This window comes from Phocoena phocoena, chromosome 11, assembly GCF_963924675.1.
Source record: "Phocoena phocoena chromosome 11, mPhoPho1.1, whole genome shotgun sequence".
NCBI lineage: Eukaryota > Metazoa > Chordata > Mammalia > Artiodactyla > Phocoenidae > Phocoena > Phocoena phocoena.
Genome location: NC_089229.1, coordinates 29,279,373 through 29,298,313, shown reverse-complemented (window position 1 = coordinate 29,298,313; position 18,941 = coordinate 29,279,373). Strand labels below are relative to the sequence as shown.

Genomic DNA, 18,941 nt, shown 5'->3' with positions numbered 1-18,941 from the left:
AGTCCTCCACCCTGCCTCAGCCTCCACACCCAGCACAGACTTGACTCCACAGAAGCAACCCAGCACCTCAGTGCAATCTCAGGAAAATCAGGGCTGAAATGATCCCGAGGTGTCTTACATGAAGTTTCTGCTCCTGGAGAAATAAGGAATCTCAATAGAAAGTCAGTTACAGTTTTTTGTACCAGATGATGTGTACTCAGACTTTTACCGGCAATATTTATATTGTTATTAATAATACTGCAAAAGATTTGAGACTTTTATTCTCCAATAGTCAGCAAAGTTGCCCATAGAAGAATCTTCCTATAAAAGTACTCAGCAACATTTTAAGTGACAATAACATAAAGGGGGGGGTGGGTGGATAAATTGGGAGATTGGGATTGACATATACACACTATATATAATAGATAACTAATAAGGACCTACTATATAGCACAGGGAACTCTACTCAATACTCTGTAATGACCTATATGGGAAAAGAATCTAAAAAAGAGTGTATATATGTATATGTATAACTGATTCACTTTGCTGTACACCTGAAACTAACACAACATTGTAAATCAACTACGCTCCAATAAAAATTAACTTAAAAAAAAAAACAAATTTCAATCATATCTCCATTTGTCCCTTAGCAAAAAGCACATATAAATGATCCATACAGCCATATTAACCATATTACTACCGTTAAGCCTCTTATTTATCTTAATTTCAGAGTAAAAATACGAAAAATTAGTATGTTCAGAAACAGCAGTCACACTTCTTCCTAACTGGCTCATTCACCACTGATTCCTTCCGTAGAGACCTCTTGTTGAGATGCGGCTCACACGTGTTCAGAGCAGTCACAAACCATTTGCTGCTGTTAAGCATTGTGTTTGAATTAATAAAAACGAATGTATTTTGTTTTTTGATATTTTAATATTTTTTCATCTCTGCATTTAATCTGCACTGTTTCCAATGAGGAACTCAATGAAAATGTAATACATGTGTGATGGAAAGAATGCTATGAAAGAATTTGTTACTCAGATTTGATTCCTATCTTTATGAATGAGTGAAAGGATCACTAAATGAATAAGTGAATTTGTAAATGATGGAAGGTTCACCAGTCTTTATAATTGTCTAATCAACCAGACTGAATGTCTGTGCCAAACATTACACTTAAGTAACTGTCCATTTTACCCATCATTAATATTTTCTAAACATCTATAAATACCATTGTTTTTTTCTCCCTATTATCATCACCATAATCTAAGTTACTTTGTTCTCTTGCCTGAAATACAGTCATAGTCTACTTACAGGACGTTGGGATCTCCTCTCCTATATATTCAACTTTCAGTGAGAATCAACTCTTAAAAATACAAAATTGATCATGTCCACCCCTGTTTGAAAGCCTTCAGTGGCTTTTTATTGCTCTTGATAACCAACAGAACAATGGCCTTGAAGAAGCACTGCAACATATTGATTATGAGGAAGGATCCAGACTAGATGAGTTTGAATCTAGCCTCACTGTTTAGGCAGTTACTTTACCTCCCTGAACTTCAGATTCTTTATTTGTAAAATCCTGATATAAATATTACAGCGGTGTTAGGATGAAAATGTTAATACACATAAAACACTTAGAATAATGTCAGACACATAGTAAGTGCCATGGAAAGGTTTGCTATTATTATTAAAATAAATTTAAAACTCTTTGATTCACAGAGTCCTGCATGGTTTGCCCTTCAAGTGTCCTCTGCCTTCAACTCCTGCCAATTGTTTTCTTTTGCTACACTGGCCATCTTTTGTTTCTTATACTCTCCATGTTCCTTCTTCTATAGGACATTTGAATGCACTGGTCATCTGCTTGGAACTCCCTCCACTCCCCAGCTTTTTTCCCCTTACTTTATTTTTAACAGCTTTATTGAAAGTATAATTGCTATACAAAGAACTTCACATATTTAATGTGTACAGTGTGATGAGTTTGGATATATGCAAACATCTGTGATGCCATCATCACAATCAAGATATTAGATAATATCCACCACCTCCCACAGTTGCCTTGTAATCGCTTATTTGCCCCTCATATCTAGTTCAGGTCTTACTTCCTCAAGGAAACATCTCATGATCTTTGTGACTTAGACAAACATGTTTGATGAGTGGCTCTCAGAGCTTTGTGTACTTCTTTTGGCACATCCACCACTGATTTCATGGTAGATTTGTGTGGTTTTTTTGGATTCTTGCAATTATTTCTTTTCTAAGATCCTTTGCAACATGACTTTTCAACTCCTGCAATCAAGAAGTAGAGGGTAATTTCTCATCCCTTGAATTTTGAATTTAGACTGGCCTTCTGATTTGCTTCAGTCAACAGGATGTATTGTTGTGTCCATTTTGAGGGTAGTTCTCCAGAAATATTGCATGTTTTCATTTGATCTCTAGGAACCCTGCCCAGTCATCATATGAATGAGCTGGCTCCAGCCTGTTGGAAAATGACAGAGCATATGGAGTACAGGAAAGCCATGTAAGCTGAGGCCAACCTAGTCCATCCATCCCTGAACCAACCCAACAGCTGGTTGGGGATATATGAGTGAGCCCAGTGCAAACTAGAAGCATAGCACAGCCCAAACTGATGAACTGCAGAATTGTGAGCTAAATAAATGGTTGTTTTAAGCCACCAAATATAATGATGAAAAAACGACAATAAGGTATATAACATTAACCCTCATGGGGAAATAGATATTAATTAAATAGCCACATATACAGCACAAAAATCTGTACCAATAATTTAATAGATTTGTAAACTGAGGATGGAAGGAGGGAGGGTTAAATAAACTGCCTGAGGTCACATAGCTTCTGTGTAGTAAGGCCAGGATGTGAACTTGATTATCATTGCCACAGAACTGCACAACGCCCTTAACATTTACTGATTCTGTACTCAGCCAAAAAAAAATCATGCTGAATAATCTAACTTCTTAAATATCTTCATTCTGAGGAAGAGGAGCTCTGGATAGGAAAAGTGAGCATTGTCATCGCTGGGAATGACTTCACATTATAAATTCATAAATGGACTTTCTTGTACATATTTTAAGCCTCACGTGATTTTTTTTTCTTGGTGTCATTTATCAACCTACCATCAGCTCTGATGGTGACTGATTATGTTAGTCAGTTGCTGAACCTGAAGGCTGAACACCCTACCAAGGCCATGTTGCCGGGTGGTAGCACTTGGCAGCCAGTCATTCCCTGAAATTGACAAGTATAAAAAGAAATCACATAACAGGGATGTAGGTAGAGTGTAAAATTCAAGCCGCATTTATTATAATTTTCTCTCACTTTTGTGAGAAACAAGTATTATGTAGAATGAAACTCTAGTCTGGTTAAGCATGATGGCTAAGACAATTTCATATATTCACCAAATCATCTCGTTTTGCTCCTGGGCATTCAGTTAAAATAAAGTTTCCAATTTATTTGACTCTAGCTTGGGTCATTTGGCTAGTTCTAGCCAACTGACAGGCAAAGAAGGTCATGTGCAGCATCTGGTCAAATTCAGTGAAGAATAAGCATACTTTCTTCATATTCTTTCTCTTCCCTTAATCTGTCAACAGAAGATCCACTGTGACAAAGGTGAGGATGGTGACGTTCTAGCATGAAAGATGTTCGAATCCCTGAATAACTACTTGGAAGACAGTAAACTCATTGACCTGCATTGGGTAGTCATGTCAGCAAGATATAAATTTTTATTGTGCTAAGCCATTGGGATTTTGAATTATTTGTTACAGCTGATAATGTAACTTGCCCTAATGTAGACCTTTTCAATTTTTGTTTTCTTATGTGTTTCCTAATTAAACTGATGGAACAGTTTCTAATATTTTGGGGGTTGAGCTATCTAGCACATATCATTGACATTAGAAAAAAATAAATGCACATTTTTTTGTCTCTCTATCCTCTCTGATTTCTCTTTTACAAACAACTGTTCTTTGATCTTGGTTATTTGATATAGTACTTACTGAAATATTATATCACTTAATTTTAGTGAATTCACCATTGTTTCAATTTATTTTTAAATCTCAGTATTTTATTAAGTCAAAATTAATAAATCTATATAATGAATAAATATCTGCAAGTCAAAATCAAAATTAGTCAATGGCTTTTTGTTTAATCAAAATAGCATATAATAATCATAACATTTGATATTGACTTGCTAAGATATGTATGTATTGACAAAAACATGTAAATGCTTCCTTTTCTTTTAATCTATCCTAACGTATGGTTACTCTTCATAAATAACTCTAAATGGTAATGCTTCTTTGTATTCAGTGCAATGTTTAAGTGAAAAATTTAATGCAAAAGAAACAAAAGCTGATGATTTAAAGTTTCCGTTTAATCATACCCTCCCTAATCTGTGTCTCTTCTGGGACCTCAGCATGTTTTTCTTTGTTCACATGTTTATTTTCTCATTTCCTTTCCTTGTTGTCAGAAGATGGCAATATTTCATTTTTACTTGCCAGAAAGATTTTTTACTTCAGTTTTATTCAGGACTGTTCACCATCATCCCCTTAGACTCCAGAAACTTAATAGGTTTCCAATATCTTAGTTCTCACAAAATGTATCATCTAGTTCTAATTGAATATCTCCAAATAATATTGGTAGGGAACTTTGGCAAAGGCTGTAGAAACATTATTTAATAGCAAAGTTACAGCTGATAATGTAACTTGCCCTTAATAGCAAAGTCAGTTCATGTTCCCTTTCCCCTTACTGCCCTTGTTCCCCAAGTAAGGATGCCAGGACAATTTAGTGTAGGCTGAAATCAGTAATCTCATGAGGATGGGGGTAGGGAGAGACAGTCAATCACAGTAATTGAAAACAAAGAAGTTGGACTGAAAACCAAGATATTTAGAACCTTTCAAATGCTAGCTCTTTATTTTATGATGAAGTAATTTAGTATTTTTTTTAAGTTTCAATCTTTCCCATCCTAACACAAAGCAAATTGTTCCTTCTAACACAGACTTTATTGAGGCACAAACTATAACAAGCTGTGCCTTTTAATATGTAGAACTTCTCTGCATACAACTGCTATTCATTGATGATGATGTATTTATCAGACATAATTATAGACATTTTGAATAAGAAAATGTGCATTTTGGAGGATGTCCCAGGGAGGAGCAGCTAGTAGCCAATTGCCTTCAAAATAGATAGTTATTACATTTTTTTTTTTACTCATGTACAGTCTCAGTGGTAAAGGCTTGAAAAATTTTACAAATTTAGAAACCTGACTTTATCTCTCAGGGGAAGAATTACTTTAAGCAAATTCCAAAGACTGTACTAAACCAGGATGCTAACCTGAACCCTGTTAGTGCCACCAATATGTTCTCTGTAGCTTCACTTGGGGGCCTGATTATAATCAGAAGTTTGTAGGAGCAGAACCTGGGTATATCAGCTCTATAATAGCATAATGTAAAGGAAGGGCTGTCTTTCAAGGGTTCGAAATCCTTAGATTTGCTGACTATTGTTAAGTTTCTGCAGTCTAACATGATAGATATCCTCCTGCCAATAGGAGAAGGCTGCTGAATAACAGTTAATTGGCTTTGGCAATATTTCACTCTGTGACCTTCCTTTTTTTTTTTTTTGCGGTACGCGGGCCTCACACTGTTGTGGCCTCTCTCGTTGTGGAGCACAGGCTCTGGATGCGCAGGCTCAGCGGCCATGGCTCACGGGCCCAGCTGCTCCGCGGCATGTGGGATCCTCCCAGACCGGGGCACGAACCTGTGTCCCCTGCATTGGCAGGTGGACTCTCAACCACTGCGCCACCAGGGAAGCCCTGATCTTCCTTTTTAATCTCAGTACAAAAATGTACGGATCCCCTTCAATTTCCATTCTATATATGTTATAGATTCAATATAGTTATTGTGAAGGATTTTTATCTTAAATGTTCTGTATTTGATTTCTTTCATGTTTATGTCTTTGATCAGAGTTTTGATATCATAACTCCAGAGAAAACACACTTAAAAAAGAGTTGATCAATCCTCAGTATCTTTTAGATATATTTTATTTGCTTTTCTCCTTATATGAATTAAGAAATGGAGTGTTTAATATATTTGCATATATACCATTTACCTCTTTAAAGCCCGTATTGAATGTTAACAAAGATATTGATATGCTGTCACTGTGATTATCCTTTGGGGCCCGCCAATCTGCATCTTATGTGGAGTACACTGACATCACAAGCCAATAATTGTACAACCTGATGGATGACAACATTGCCAAGTGGTAATTCTTGAATTATTTCAGTGCGTGTGTGTACGTGTACCTTAACAGTGGAAGCCTCTCTGTTCCTAGCAAACTCAAGACAAGGTTTACCATAACTTGGCCTAGGAGTGTTAGAATGAGAAATTTGTGGAATTAGGGAGGGTCTAATGAAAATTAGGCATTTAAGAAAAAGGCTATGTAGGGCAATAAGAGGTCAGGTCCCATCTGGGGTTAGAAATTAGTATGGTAGGAGAACATGTCCAGGATAGGATTATCCAACTCAGAAATGTGAAGATTTCCAAAGATTTTTTGAACAATGTTGTTTACTTTTGGCAGATTTGTAATTTACTGATTTTTTAATGTCTTTGTGGAAGATGCCACAAGACAAAATCTGGAGGACTATGTCAGTAAAACAAAAATCTGGACCAGAAAGAAAAGAGAAAAAGGCTCTCATTTAGCACACAGTACTAGAGAAGTAAAGGGACCAAATTGAAAAGCATATTAAACTGGTTAAAAAAATAGTACCTGACACACTAAAAGAATAGCTGAGGGACGTCAAATACCCCACCTGGGTCCTACCCCCAGAGATTCTGATTTTAATAGTCTAGGGTGTGGTCTAGGCATTGAAATGTTTTAAAACTCTAGAGATGATTGAAACATATGGCCGAGGTCAAGAACCACTACACTAGAGGGGAAATTAATTCCGCAGAATAGGACGTGGGAGACAGAAATGCTAATTAAGTCCTGGAACTTTGAAATGTTGAGTAAGATCTTGATGAGAATATGGTAGAAGGATTGTTTTTTACTAGCCTCCCAAGGACCACAGGCATCAGAAACATCAACAGCAGTTTCAGTTCAGGAATCTGCTGAGGTTGATTCTCCAGCTGAAAAACAAAACAAAACAAAACAAAAACATGGGGAAGAAGTGGAAACTCTCTGGGAGGCGGATTTCTTGAATTCCACAGCCTGAAGCAAGAGTAAAAGCCCCTGCCCTGGGGCACACAGTTTCCAGACTAGAGAAACCCCTGGCTGAAAATCCTTGCTTACAACAGAATCTGTCACTTGACAGAACACATACTCAGTGCAACACCAGGTACCAGAATACCAGGGCTTAGCAGGAAAATGGGAATTCAAAGGCAGTATGCAGAAAAAAAGAGAAGCCTAAGATGGACCTGGTAATTGGGCCTGCCGGCAGTCACCTGTGCTAGATAACAGGCTGTATAAAGACTGTGCTAAGAAACAGGAATATCTCCAATAATACTCTGAGAAAAGAGCTTGTGTTTGGGGATGTTGTGCTGCTCCTACCGTAGGTGCATCAGAATGACATGGAGAGTTTGTTAAATCATTGATCACTGGGCCCCCCTCTCGAGTTTCTGATTCGTTAGGTTTGGAATGGGACCTGAGAATTCGCCTTCCTGACCAGCTCCCAGGAGATGCTGACGCTTTGAGAACAGCTGCTCTAATAGTGGTAAAACAGTGCCATAATTTAACTCCTGGTGGGAGATTTCTCCCAATTGTACTTGAGCTCTAACTATGCAGACTAGAGACAATGAACGTATGCTGACCAACATCTGGATGAGGTCAAACCAAGATTTCTTCCATGTTCCAACTTCTCAGGGTACCATCAACTCTCCTCTTGGTCTCTGGACAGTATGTACTGGTTTGGGGAATATACTCTTGCCTAGAATAACTATTTTAGGGACTCAGGATTATCTGGTTTTTAAAAATTTGATGGGGGTTAAGGTCAATAATGTGATAATATTGTATGTGCAATTAATGCTTCATTCTCTTTAAATATCAAAGTCATGGGAGACTTGGTAATGAACAAATAGCAATTTATGTGCCTCTGAAGAACTACATCTGTATCTAGTAGAGGCTACTCAGGTTGTAGTTACTGAAAGAAGCCAGCTTGACCCAAGCAAAAAGAATTCATCTAGCTGGGATGAAGCAAAAGAAATTGAGAAAGGGGAGTTTGGGACTGCATATTCTTTGGACTTTTAGATCACAAGACAAGTAATTCTGACTTTGTACAGCAATATCTTTGGATTTAAACAAGTTTAGACTTTAATATGTAAGAGACATTAACGTGCAGTTTTTAATTTTTCCTCAAAAACTTTATAGAGGTAGGAGAGCTATATGCTAATCTGTGTCCTCTCTGTTTCTAGAATTGTCTTATTGGAGTGTATTTACTTAGCATTTCATTTCATTGCAGAAACTCTCATAAACTCTGATATTAGATAATGTGGCTTGATATAATTTGAGGTAGAGCGTAGAACTGAGAGTGAAATTTCAATCTTAGGTGCAGAGAGGCCTTTGAGATAAATTCACTGATGTTCTTGGATCCACTTCAGAGTTTTCTGGGGTCAAAATCTACAGACTTCCAGAGGACATCTAAGAGTGCCAGCTGGCATGAGGGCAGGCCTCATGAAGGTAGGAGTGACTGTCCTAAGAAATGGGCTGCTTTTCTCTCTCGACATGGAAAGCTATACTGAACCTAACGGGCAAGGCTGATGGCTTGAGAGGCCACCGTGTTGGGGAGTGGGTGTATCCTCTGTGGGCCCCTTTACTCCTCCTATGAGAGGAAGAAGGATGAAGGTAGTTGGTGAGTGAGAGAAGGAGCTTGGCCTGAGTGGTTCATCTTCTTCTTTAGGGGAGTCGCCTGCCTGTCAGGAGCATAAGTTCTGGTTTGCCCCTCTGTGCATGCACGAAGGTTTACTGTATTCTGAGGCCTGTGGTTGGCCAGCATTGCCTGTGACTGATGACCTAGTCTATTTCTGAAGTTTTGTATTAAGAAGCCCATAGTTGCTTCACACCTAAGTCATATATTACAACCTAGCCTTTATCAGTAATAAAGGGGATACTTTGAATGTTATTTGTCTGAGTCCCATTTCTGTCCCTCAGTTGATTCTAAAGTTAGGTAGGGCATAGCAGAAGCACATATGAGGTTCCTTAAAACCTAACACTATTGCCCAGAAAACTTCAATATTATAAGTCTCTATATGTATCATAATACAAAATGGTATGCATTTTCAAATATGTACTTGGCCCCTGGCTTCATATTATTTTCTCAACTATTATTTTTTCTTTGCCTCACTCTCCTAATTTATATTTTTATACTATAATGTAATATAACACATAATTAATAATATACAATATGAGATGTGATATGGAGAATATAATATACTCTATTATATATAATAAACCATTTTATGAGATAATATTGTATGTAGCTTATATTTAATCTTTTATCTATATTTATATTTATTATATATATTTATATATCTATTTCTGTATTATAGCTTTTATTCATGTAAGTAGACTTACATACTGTTCAAAAAAGGTGGTAGATAAACATATAAGTAAAATAATGGCAGGTTTGGAGACATAATTTCTCAGCATATGTATATATTTTGTGACTGAACTCATAGAAACCTTGTGTCCCAATAACTACTGATCTTGTTTATTCTTATTTTTTCACTTCCTTTATTGTGTTGAAATTGTGTGTTTATAAGATAACTAGCCTGAGGGATACTGAGGGACAGGGAAGGACTTGGTCTGATTTACCTGCTTCTGTTCCTGGCTCTCAGCAAGAGATTGGGAAGTGGATGCAAGGTGAACGCATGCCCAGTAGAGTTAGTCTTCATTATAGCGCAAATCCCACCCCTTCCCTGACGGCTTCTCTGATCACCAGTGCATAAGCTTCTGTGGCTGTTGATTCAATGACTGATTCCATGGTAAAAGTAACATTTATTGAATATTTGCTATGTGCCAGGCTCTAAGTTAAACCGTTAAGTTTTTAATTTAATTCTCACGAGTTATCTTATAAAGAGGAAGTTGTATGACTGTCCAAGGCCACACAGTTGGTGTGATGGACTTGGGACTCACACATGAGGAGACTCCATAGCCCACGTCACTCAACACTGTGAAAAACTGGCTCTCAAGGATGAATGGGGTGTGCACATGAACAGCACCCAAAGCTAGTGGTTTCTCCCACCATTCTTTGCAGTGTGTGTGGTAATGATTTAAGTGCCCAGGCAAAGCCAGAGTGAGAAGCAAAAGTCCTCATCTGTCTATTTGCTTAGTTTAGGGTCGCCACCCTGCCAGTCTATACCTAACCAATAAGCTCAGCTCCTCAGCACATAATATTTAAATCATAGGCCCATCTCCCTTTTTGTTAAAGTCTTCGAAATCCAGAATGCTATTTGGATTTTTACTCTAACACTAAGTAAGATATTTGTAAAACAAAACAATTTTAAATTTATCTTTCTCCCAAATTATCCCACCACTTGCTACTCAGTCTTGAAAGTGTTCTATGTTGTTATCATTATATCAGAAATTGGTTTCTGAACATGTTAAAAGGCCCTGTGGCATTCGGCCTGAGTAACTAAAGAATATTCTTGTGGGTTCCACATGCTGGCATGTAGGTATGCTAAGTGCAGTGAAATTCTGCTCTAAGCATAAGTCTGGTACTCAAACTGATTTAAATGATTCATGTTAATTATCTAAAAGAATGTGACCATGAACATTGGCAGTGAAAGCTGTATCTTATTTTCTACTTTATCTTGAAAATGAATGAGGAAGAAATGTGTTTGGCAAAGATTGCTCAGTCCCCATATTTTTGACAAAGCTGCTTTCAGTTCAGAAGGATCATCTGTCCTGTCTCTCCCTTAAATACTTTGACAGCTAAGAGAGATGCTTAGATAGTGTGTTAATTGCAATCACTTGAAAAATTTTTTCTGATCCCTAATAATCAAATTACTTAATTTCAGAGAAAATAAACCTCAATATTGGACACAGCTAAAAGAAGTAAAGATGAAAGAGAAGGAACAGGAAAATAATGGAGGTTTTAGTGCCAGGGTCTCTCTAGTTTGACGTTAAAAGAACCTGGTTTAAATTTTACTCTGAAACTTACTAGTTGAATAACCTTGGGCAACATTCTGATCCTTAGTTGTTTTTAATAATAATGATAATAGTAGTAACAAGTCTCATTTCAAGGGACAGTTATGATAATTAACTTATATTTGTGGTCTCATAAATAATGTATAATACAGATACAAACACAAACAAATCACTGGCAAATACTATGAATAATTTTCTTTTCCTGTGAGCCTGCATGATTGTACATTTTTGTTGCTTCATTTTTTTTAAGGTTTTCAAATAGCTTACCATAAGAATCAAATGGTTTAATGCTGCTTTTGAAAGAAGCTTATGGAAAGTCAGTCAGACAACCATATTAAAAGATCATCAGCAAAATTCTTTCCTCTCATCCTCCAGAGCATCTTCAGTGAAAAGGGAGGGTAAAGAGAAAGATTAGCTTTTATTTTTTGCCATATCCTGAAAAGAATATTTACTTCAGGCTGACTGACACTTTAACAAGTTACTTCTTCCAGTAAGAGGTATTTTATATGCCAACCATATATTTGAAACTTTAAAACATATTGTATAAATTGGCCAAAGTGAGACATAATTCCAAATATAAAGATAAAAGTATTGCAAGCCTTTTTCACCAGAGGACATAAATTGTAGAAATATCTGTAATTTAATTACTTTTTGTTCAGAAGATACAAAGATGAGTTTTGAGACAAACTATCCTCTAGCATTAGCAAAGTTCTATACCAATTTATTATACTTAGATAACCTAATTTTAAGATCCTTCTTATATATCATTATCTAAAGTGGATGTTGATTTCTATAAGTAGCCCTAAATTAGTTTGATTCTACTTAAGTAATTTCAGGTGTTACAGACCATCAATATGTATTCTAAAAGAATAATAACATGTGTTGCATAACACCCTGTTATGACAAGAGAAAAGAAATCATTGCTCCATTGTTACTTGATACAACTGCCTTCACTGAGTTCTCTCCCAGTCCTGTAACTTCACTAAGTTTAATTTTCATCCCTTTGATGAGCTTATACCTTCTTCATCCATAAATGCTATTTTTGAAGCTGAATGTGTTTATTTCAATGGGAGTTTTCTTTATAGGGTTAATTTTAAACAATCTAGCCACTTGTTCTTTCTGTGAAAGAGAAAAAATGGCCTTCATTTTAAGATCAATGGAGAGTAATAGCAAGAAAAGCATTCCTCATTCAAGAAATTTCCTATTGGCCAATTGCTACTGATGTGGTTTTTTTAAATTAGTTGTTAATGTTATTTACTTATGAATGCGTACCTTATCTCATTCCAGAAAGTATATAAGGCATTTTTTTTAACATCTTTATTGGAGTATAATTGCTTTACAATGGTGTGTTAGTTTCTGCTTTACAACAAAATTAATCAGTTATATATATACATATGTTCCCATATCTCTTCCCTCTTGCATCTCCCTCCCTCCCACCCCTCCAGGCGGTCACAAAGCACCCAGCTGATCTCCCTGTGCTATGCGGCTGCTTCCCACTAGCTATCTACCTTACGTTTGGTAGTGTATATATGTCCATGCCTCTCTCTCGCTTTGTCACAGCTTACCCTTCCCCCTCCCCATATCCTCAAGTCCATTCTCTAGTAGGTCTGGGTCTTTATTCCTGTCTTACCCCTAGGCTCTTCTTTTTTTTTTTTTTTGTTAAATTCCATATATATGTGTTAGCATATGGTATTTGTCTCTCTCTTTCTGACTTGCTTCACTCTGTATGACAGACTCTAGGTCTATCCACCTCATTACAAATAGTTCAATTTCGTTTCTTTTTATGGCTGAGTAATATTCCATTGTATATATGTGCCACATCTTCTTTATCCATTCATCCGATGATGGGTTGTTTCCATCTCCGGGCTATTGTAAATAGAGCTGCAATGAACATTTTGGTACATGACTCTTTTTGAATTTTGGTTTTCTCAGGGTATATGCCCAGTAGTGGGATTGCTGGGTCATATGGTAGTTCTATTTGTAGTTTTTTAAGGAACCTCCGTACTGTTCTCCACAGTGGCTGTATCAATTTACATTCCCACCAACAGTTTTTAAAGCGTGTATGGTAATACTTCAAAAAAAATCTCCATGAGGAGATTAGGAAGATAGGAAAATAAAGGTGTGGGAAATAATATGACACCAGGGAAGAATGAGGCAACAATCAAGAGCCATTTTTCTGAGCAAAATGATAAGCACACTTAGTTACAAGGTATATGGCCCAGAGAATCAACAAATTCCTTAAAAATTGCAACCTGTTCCTCCACATTCTCACGGAAGAGCATTGTGTGGCGTTGAAAATGCCCTCACGCCACCCTACAGCGAACACAATCAAGTGCTTCATGGGACCACAGGGTATAACATTCCTGGTATTTATTGAAGATGCAGGAACAGTGCAGTCTCACTTAAGTAGAGGTAATTATGTAAGACTGAATAATGTGATATAGGTGAGGAGAAGTCTAATTATCTGATTGGAGCCAAGGAGAATTTCCTGGAGGAATGGAAGTTCATATCTTTCAGCAGAACTTCCATAAATATTAATATAGTCACTGAGTACTTTTCTGGGCAAAATAAATTACCCATGGTCAGGACCAATGTTTTTTTAGACCTAAGAGGAATGGAAAATCAATAACCCAAAAACTATAGCATGAAAATGGAAACAAATAACTGCCTTGGTCAAAAACGCAGTCTCAACTTAAGCCACTCAAAGAATACAGAATTTTGAACTATTTAGTTTTTTGGTGAACCCTTTAAGGAAAATAGGGAAATGTTTCCCTGGATCCTAGACTCCCAAATATATCTGTATATGTATATATGTGTGTATATATGCATATATTCAGGTCATTACTCATGATTTAGATATATGTTGGCAAATACATATTCACAATTATTCTTTCAAGTACAGACTAAGTAGTTAGTCTAAGCCATTTTCTTCTTACAGTAATTAGATAACAGTCAGTTGTCTATACAGGTTACTTCTAGTTCACATTATTCACCCATAGAAGAATGCTTTTCTTTCTAAGAGTGCAGTATAGAATGCACCTGGCATTCAGCTCAACCAAAACCAGTTCAAGTTAAAAGGACAATTAGAAAGTGGTAAAAAATGGAGGGAGGATAATATAATCTTTCATTAGTCTGTTGGAAATTATTTTCTGATATGAGAACATCACTATGATTATACATTACGAATAACTGTAACCTTAGTCAAGTTACTTAACTGCTCTTTGTCTCAATATCCTTCCTCATCTATATTCAATGGGAATAATAATGACACTTCATTATTTTTGGGGGAGGAATAAATGAGATAATACATGTGATATTCCTAGAACACTACTGACACATAAGAAGTGCTCAGGGTTAGCTAGTATTCATCAGTAAGCAAAACGTCTGCATTTTGGTCTTATGGCTTATAACCAGTTCCTATCCATATCATTAAAAGTAAAATGAAAGCTCAGTAAAAATTGCAACAACTTTACGTTACGCCAGCAAAGTTATCCACTGGCTAATATAGAACATTATGATGGAATTGTTGGGCCTAAAATCTTTTTCTAACATAGTATCCAGTGGATCCTGGATATTCTAGATCATCAGAAATCACATAAGTCATGAGTCTGAAATACTATTGCTGCATATAATTTTCAAAACAGAAATACTTTCAATTACCCTTTTCCAGCCACTGAGGAGATAATGAATATACTACCACCAATAGAAATCAATAAAGCTCTATTGAGATTCTAACCCTGGGAATCAGGGGTGGTTTGGTTCACTGACTAGATAAATTGTTGGACTCATAAATGGAAGCCTTGCAGCCTTATAGTAATTCAAATTTGGCTTTCAGAAAAAAAAGTTTAAATCATTACATTGTAGTAGTTTTCTGTTGCTGCATTGCAAATTGCTATAAACTTCGCAGTTTGAAACTATACCCATTTTTAAACGGATAGTTTCTGTGGATCAGAAGTCCAAGGATGGCTTGACTGGGTTCTCTGCTTAGGGTCTCATAAGGCCAAAATAAAGTGATGGCCAGGGCTGTAACCTCATGAAGTACTTGAAGTACTTGAAGTTTCTTGTATCTTTAGGACTGAGTTTCTTGTATCCTTATATGCTTGCTGACTGTCAGCTTCTCCTCAGCATCTAGAGAATTCCTGCATTCTTGTTATGAACATAGACCCATCTATTGATATCTTTAAAGCCAGAAACATTTTCCCTTGCATTGAATTTCTCTCATGCTTCAAATTTTGTCCCTAACCTCAAGACACTGATTTAAGGGGCTCATGACTTTAGGTCAGGCAGACCAAGATAATCTCCCTTTTTAAATTTCAACTGTGCCATATAACATAACCTATTACAGGAGTGATATCCCAATATATTCATGATGGTAACAATTACAAAGATCATGGACACATCAGGGGATGGGCCACTTAGGGCACATCTTAGAATTCTACCTACCACATATATCAAAGGCCTTAAGTATTAATCATTCCAAGTTTAGACCAAAGGGTCTACTCTATTGGCATAAGATGCCAAGTCTTCGACTTTAAAAGAAAGAAATTGGCATTTAGAAGCAGTTATCCTATAAATTTACAACTTTAGAATATAAAGTTGTCTTCTGTACAGTTGAAATAAATTCTAGACTAAATTATGCAGAACCATACTCTTGGCATCAAGGACAAAAAACTGAAGAATCTCATCCCATCATTCCCTATGTCTATCATTTACTATGAACTTTTTCATCAACTGGACCTTATATGGGTGTGTTATCAGTGTTCACTCAAAAAGTGTCACATAAGATCAAGAACATGTGCAACCACTGCCTTTAATTTATAAAGACGAGATAAATAAGTTTATTTGACCTTCCAGAATCTGAACTTACAAGACTGCATTCAAGAAATTCATGCCATGTTAACCAAATTCTAGAATCCATTCACATGACTGGAAGTATTGGCTTTATTTCATATTTTCCCATAGGGAATTATATGCTAGTTGTTTGTTTGTAAGGAATTTATAGTAATAAGTTGTTGAGATCTGAGTTAAATTTCTGAATTTTTTTCCTTAGGTCATCTTATTTTCTTTATCATATTGATTTTGTTTGTTTTGGGATTTTTTTCCAAAAATGGTGGGTGGTGGGTGAGTACGTTGGTTGATTGATTTTTGCTGTTGGAACAACTTTGTAAATATCTTTTAAAAATTATGTATATTTGATGTTTTCACAAATGTGTTATAGTTTTATTATAGCACATGTATATATCTATATCTATATCTGTATCCATATCTATCATCTACCTAAAACCAGTTTGCTGATGATGACTTCACCACAAAGGATTGTTAAATCAGGGCTGACTTGTATATTTCAGTCAACTACAAGGGATTATCAGTGGCTTTCTGGAACCCTCAGTTGTTAGGGTTTCTGAGTCTGGCTTAGCCAGTAAGAAAATTAGAAATGTTTGCATGAAGTAAGGGCTAGGGTGTGTAAGGATACAATGCCACATATTCAGTACCTTACAGGAAGGTTGTTATTCCAGAATAAGCAAATACTGAGGAAAGGTTGTATAATAAATCATCTTTATATATATATATGTGTATATATATATATATATATATATATACACACACACACACATATGTATATATATGTATATATATAAATAAAATTAAGCTAATATATATAATTATATATATTATATATATAATTAAGCTAATATGTATATATTAGCTTAATTTTCCTTGATGGCAGGAAGAACTTCAGACTCTCATGAGAATGTCTAGGGCCTCCTGGGCAACAGAAAGGATCCTGACAGCAAGGAATAGCTTAAAAGCAGTCTGCAGATAAAATTCACTTCCTTCACAGTTTTGCCTAGGGTAGGCTTGATCTCAAATGGTAGTCCCTCTATTACGCATTTGGTCTTCTGAAGTGAATAAATAAACCCTTGAATCCAAATTCCCCAGCCCTACTTAAAATAAAGAATTCACTATGGTACTCACCAATCCAATGAAATATTTTTTGGAAGAATGACAAATAAGTTTAAATTAAAATATTTAATTTGGTAGATAACTGCAGATATGCACTGAGTTTTTTTTTTTAATATTTCTGCAAGATGGAAAAAGGAACAGGGCAGATGAGTTAAGCACTGAAAAACTTTCTTCTTATACTCTACATTGATGCATTAGATTAGAGGTACAGAGATCACATATAGCAAGATTGGTATTAATGACTATAAATTCTCAACAGAAAATCCCCTTCACATAATAGAAGCCACACAGTGAAATGAATCAAGCACTGAATGTTGATAAAGACTTAAAAACAGAGTCATAACTAAATGTTCAGAAGAAAAGTGGCCTGCTGTCAAGCCTGAAACTTTACTAAAAAGTGGGGAAGAGAAAGAGAGAGAGAGACAGATGGCAAAAGAGAGAAAGACAGGAAAAGAATAGTGCAGGGGGAGAATACATAAAAACTACTGTACTGTGAAAATCTAATTCTTGTATTTTAGAAGGCAACATAAACAATAATGAGAATGTTTACTATTTTAATAAAGATGTATCTAAGTCCTATACAATTTAAATACATGCTTTTGTCTAAATATTTCATTTCCCTAGTTGTCAAAAGTAGCTATTCTAAGAAAATTTACACTTGAATGACTGCCCCAAATATGTTCTGATCTTGTAAAGGTGATGTAATTTCCCTTTCGGTTTATTTGTACTTAATTAGTTTTTGTCAATGTTGTACATTCATTAGACTCCAGCATTTCAAGATCTGCTTGTTTTCTGATTCAGAAAAATTAGTCTGTATCCTTTAGTTATGTAAAAAGCCTACCATTTAATTAGGAACTTGTCATATCAGATTTAGGTAATGGTCTGTAACCTTGCCAATGCCTACATTACTGCTGAGGGTAATCAGTCATTTAGGGAAGCGTATTTGCGCTTGGAATACAGTAAAGTTTCAAATCATTGTCCTTTTTCTGCATTCTTTTAGTTTTCTTCTATTACATTTTAATCTCATGTCTTTTTTCTTTACTTCAAACTTCCCAAACTTCCTTATCATTTTATGTGTACTATTTGAATTCACCTTTTCCTCATTGATTGCCTCTTCCCCTAATTTTCTCTGTTCTAACTTGATAGAAACTTTTATTTTTCAATTTTATGAGGAAATATAAAGAAAACAAAGTGAAGTATAAAGAAAGCAAAAGAGTTTCCCAATGTTAACCTCCATCACATTGCACATGTTCTGGAGAAAAAGTTAATATGAAATTATTGATGGAACATCTCCACTTATAAGTAAACAAAAATCTATTTAAAGAGAAGAAACCCTAATAATTCCTCATACAATGCTTTAAAAAGTCTCAGGAGTGGGAGGAATCAGTTACCTCAGCTTGACCCATTGGTATGTTTTCATAGTTGTATAGATTATCCAGGTCTTCTAAGGTGGCATCATAGGTTTCTGAGTCATAGTTGATGGATTCTAGAGTTGGGGCGGTCACAGCAGCATCCAAGATGACAAGTCCCAGAACGAGTCTTGCTAATGTTTTCATTTTTCAAACTTTCCTAATCATAAAATATTAAAACACATACATATTTAATTGATAATAACTTATGAATAGTTTTCACTAAATAGGAATGATAAATCACTGTCAATACTGAGAAACTCAAGCTGGTAGCTTTCTTTCCATGGATAATTTATAAACATAGCACATGAAATTGTGTGGCTACCGAGGACTATTGATGCCAGATGCTCAAATGAATTCACAAACCTATCCACATTTTTACAGTAGATATTGGAATTATGGTGAAATTGATTTTAGTTTATAGAGAAACATGGAGAAAATGGTATGCAGAAAAAC

General features: G+C 35.8%; 1 protein-coding gene across 1 annotated transcript in view; it reads right to left on the bottom strand.

The window, feature by feature from the left end:
- Positions 1–18,632, bottom strand: part of EPYC (epiphycan) — a 35,323-nt gene extending 16,691 nt beyond the window's left edge. Inside the window, exon 1 of the mRNA XM_065887801.1 lies at positions 18,468–18,632. Within this exon, the coding sequence (XP_065743873.1) occupies positions 18,468–18,632 (165 nt within the window). The remainder of the gene's footprint in view (positions 1–18,467) is intronic.
- Between the last annotated feature and the right edge of the window lie 309 nt (positions 18,633–18,941).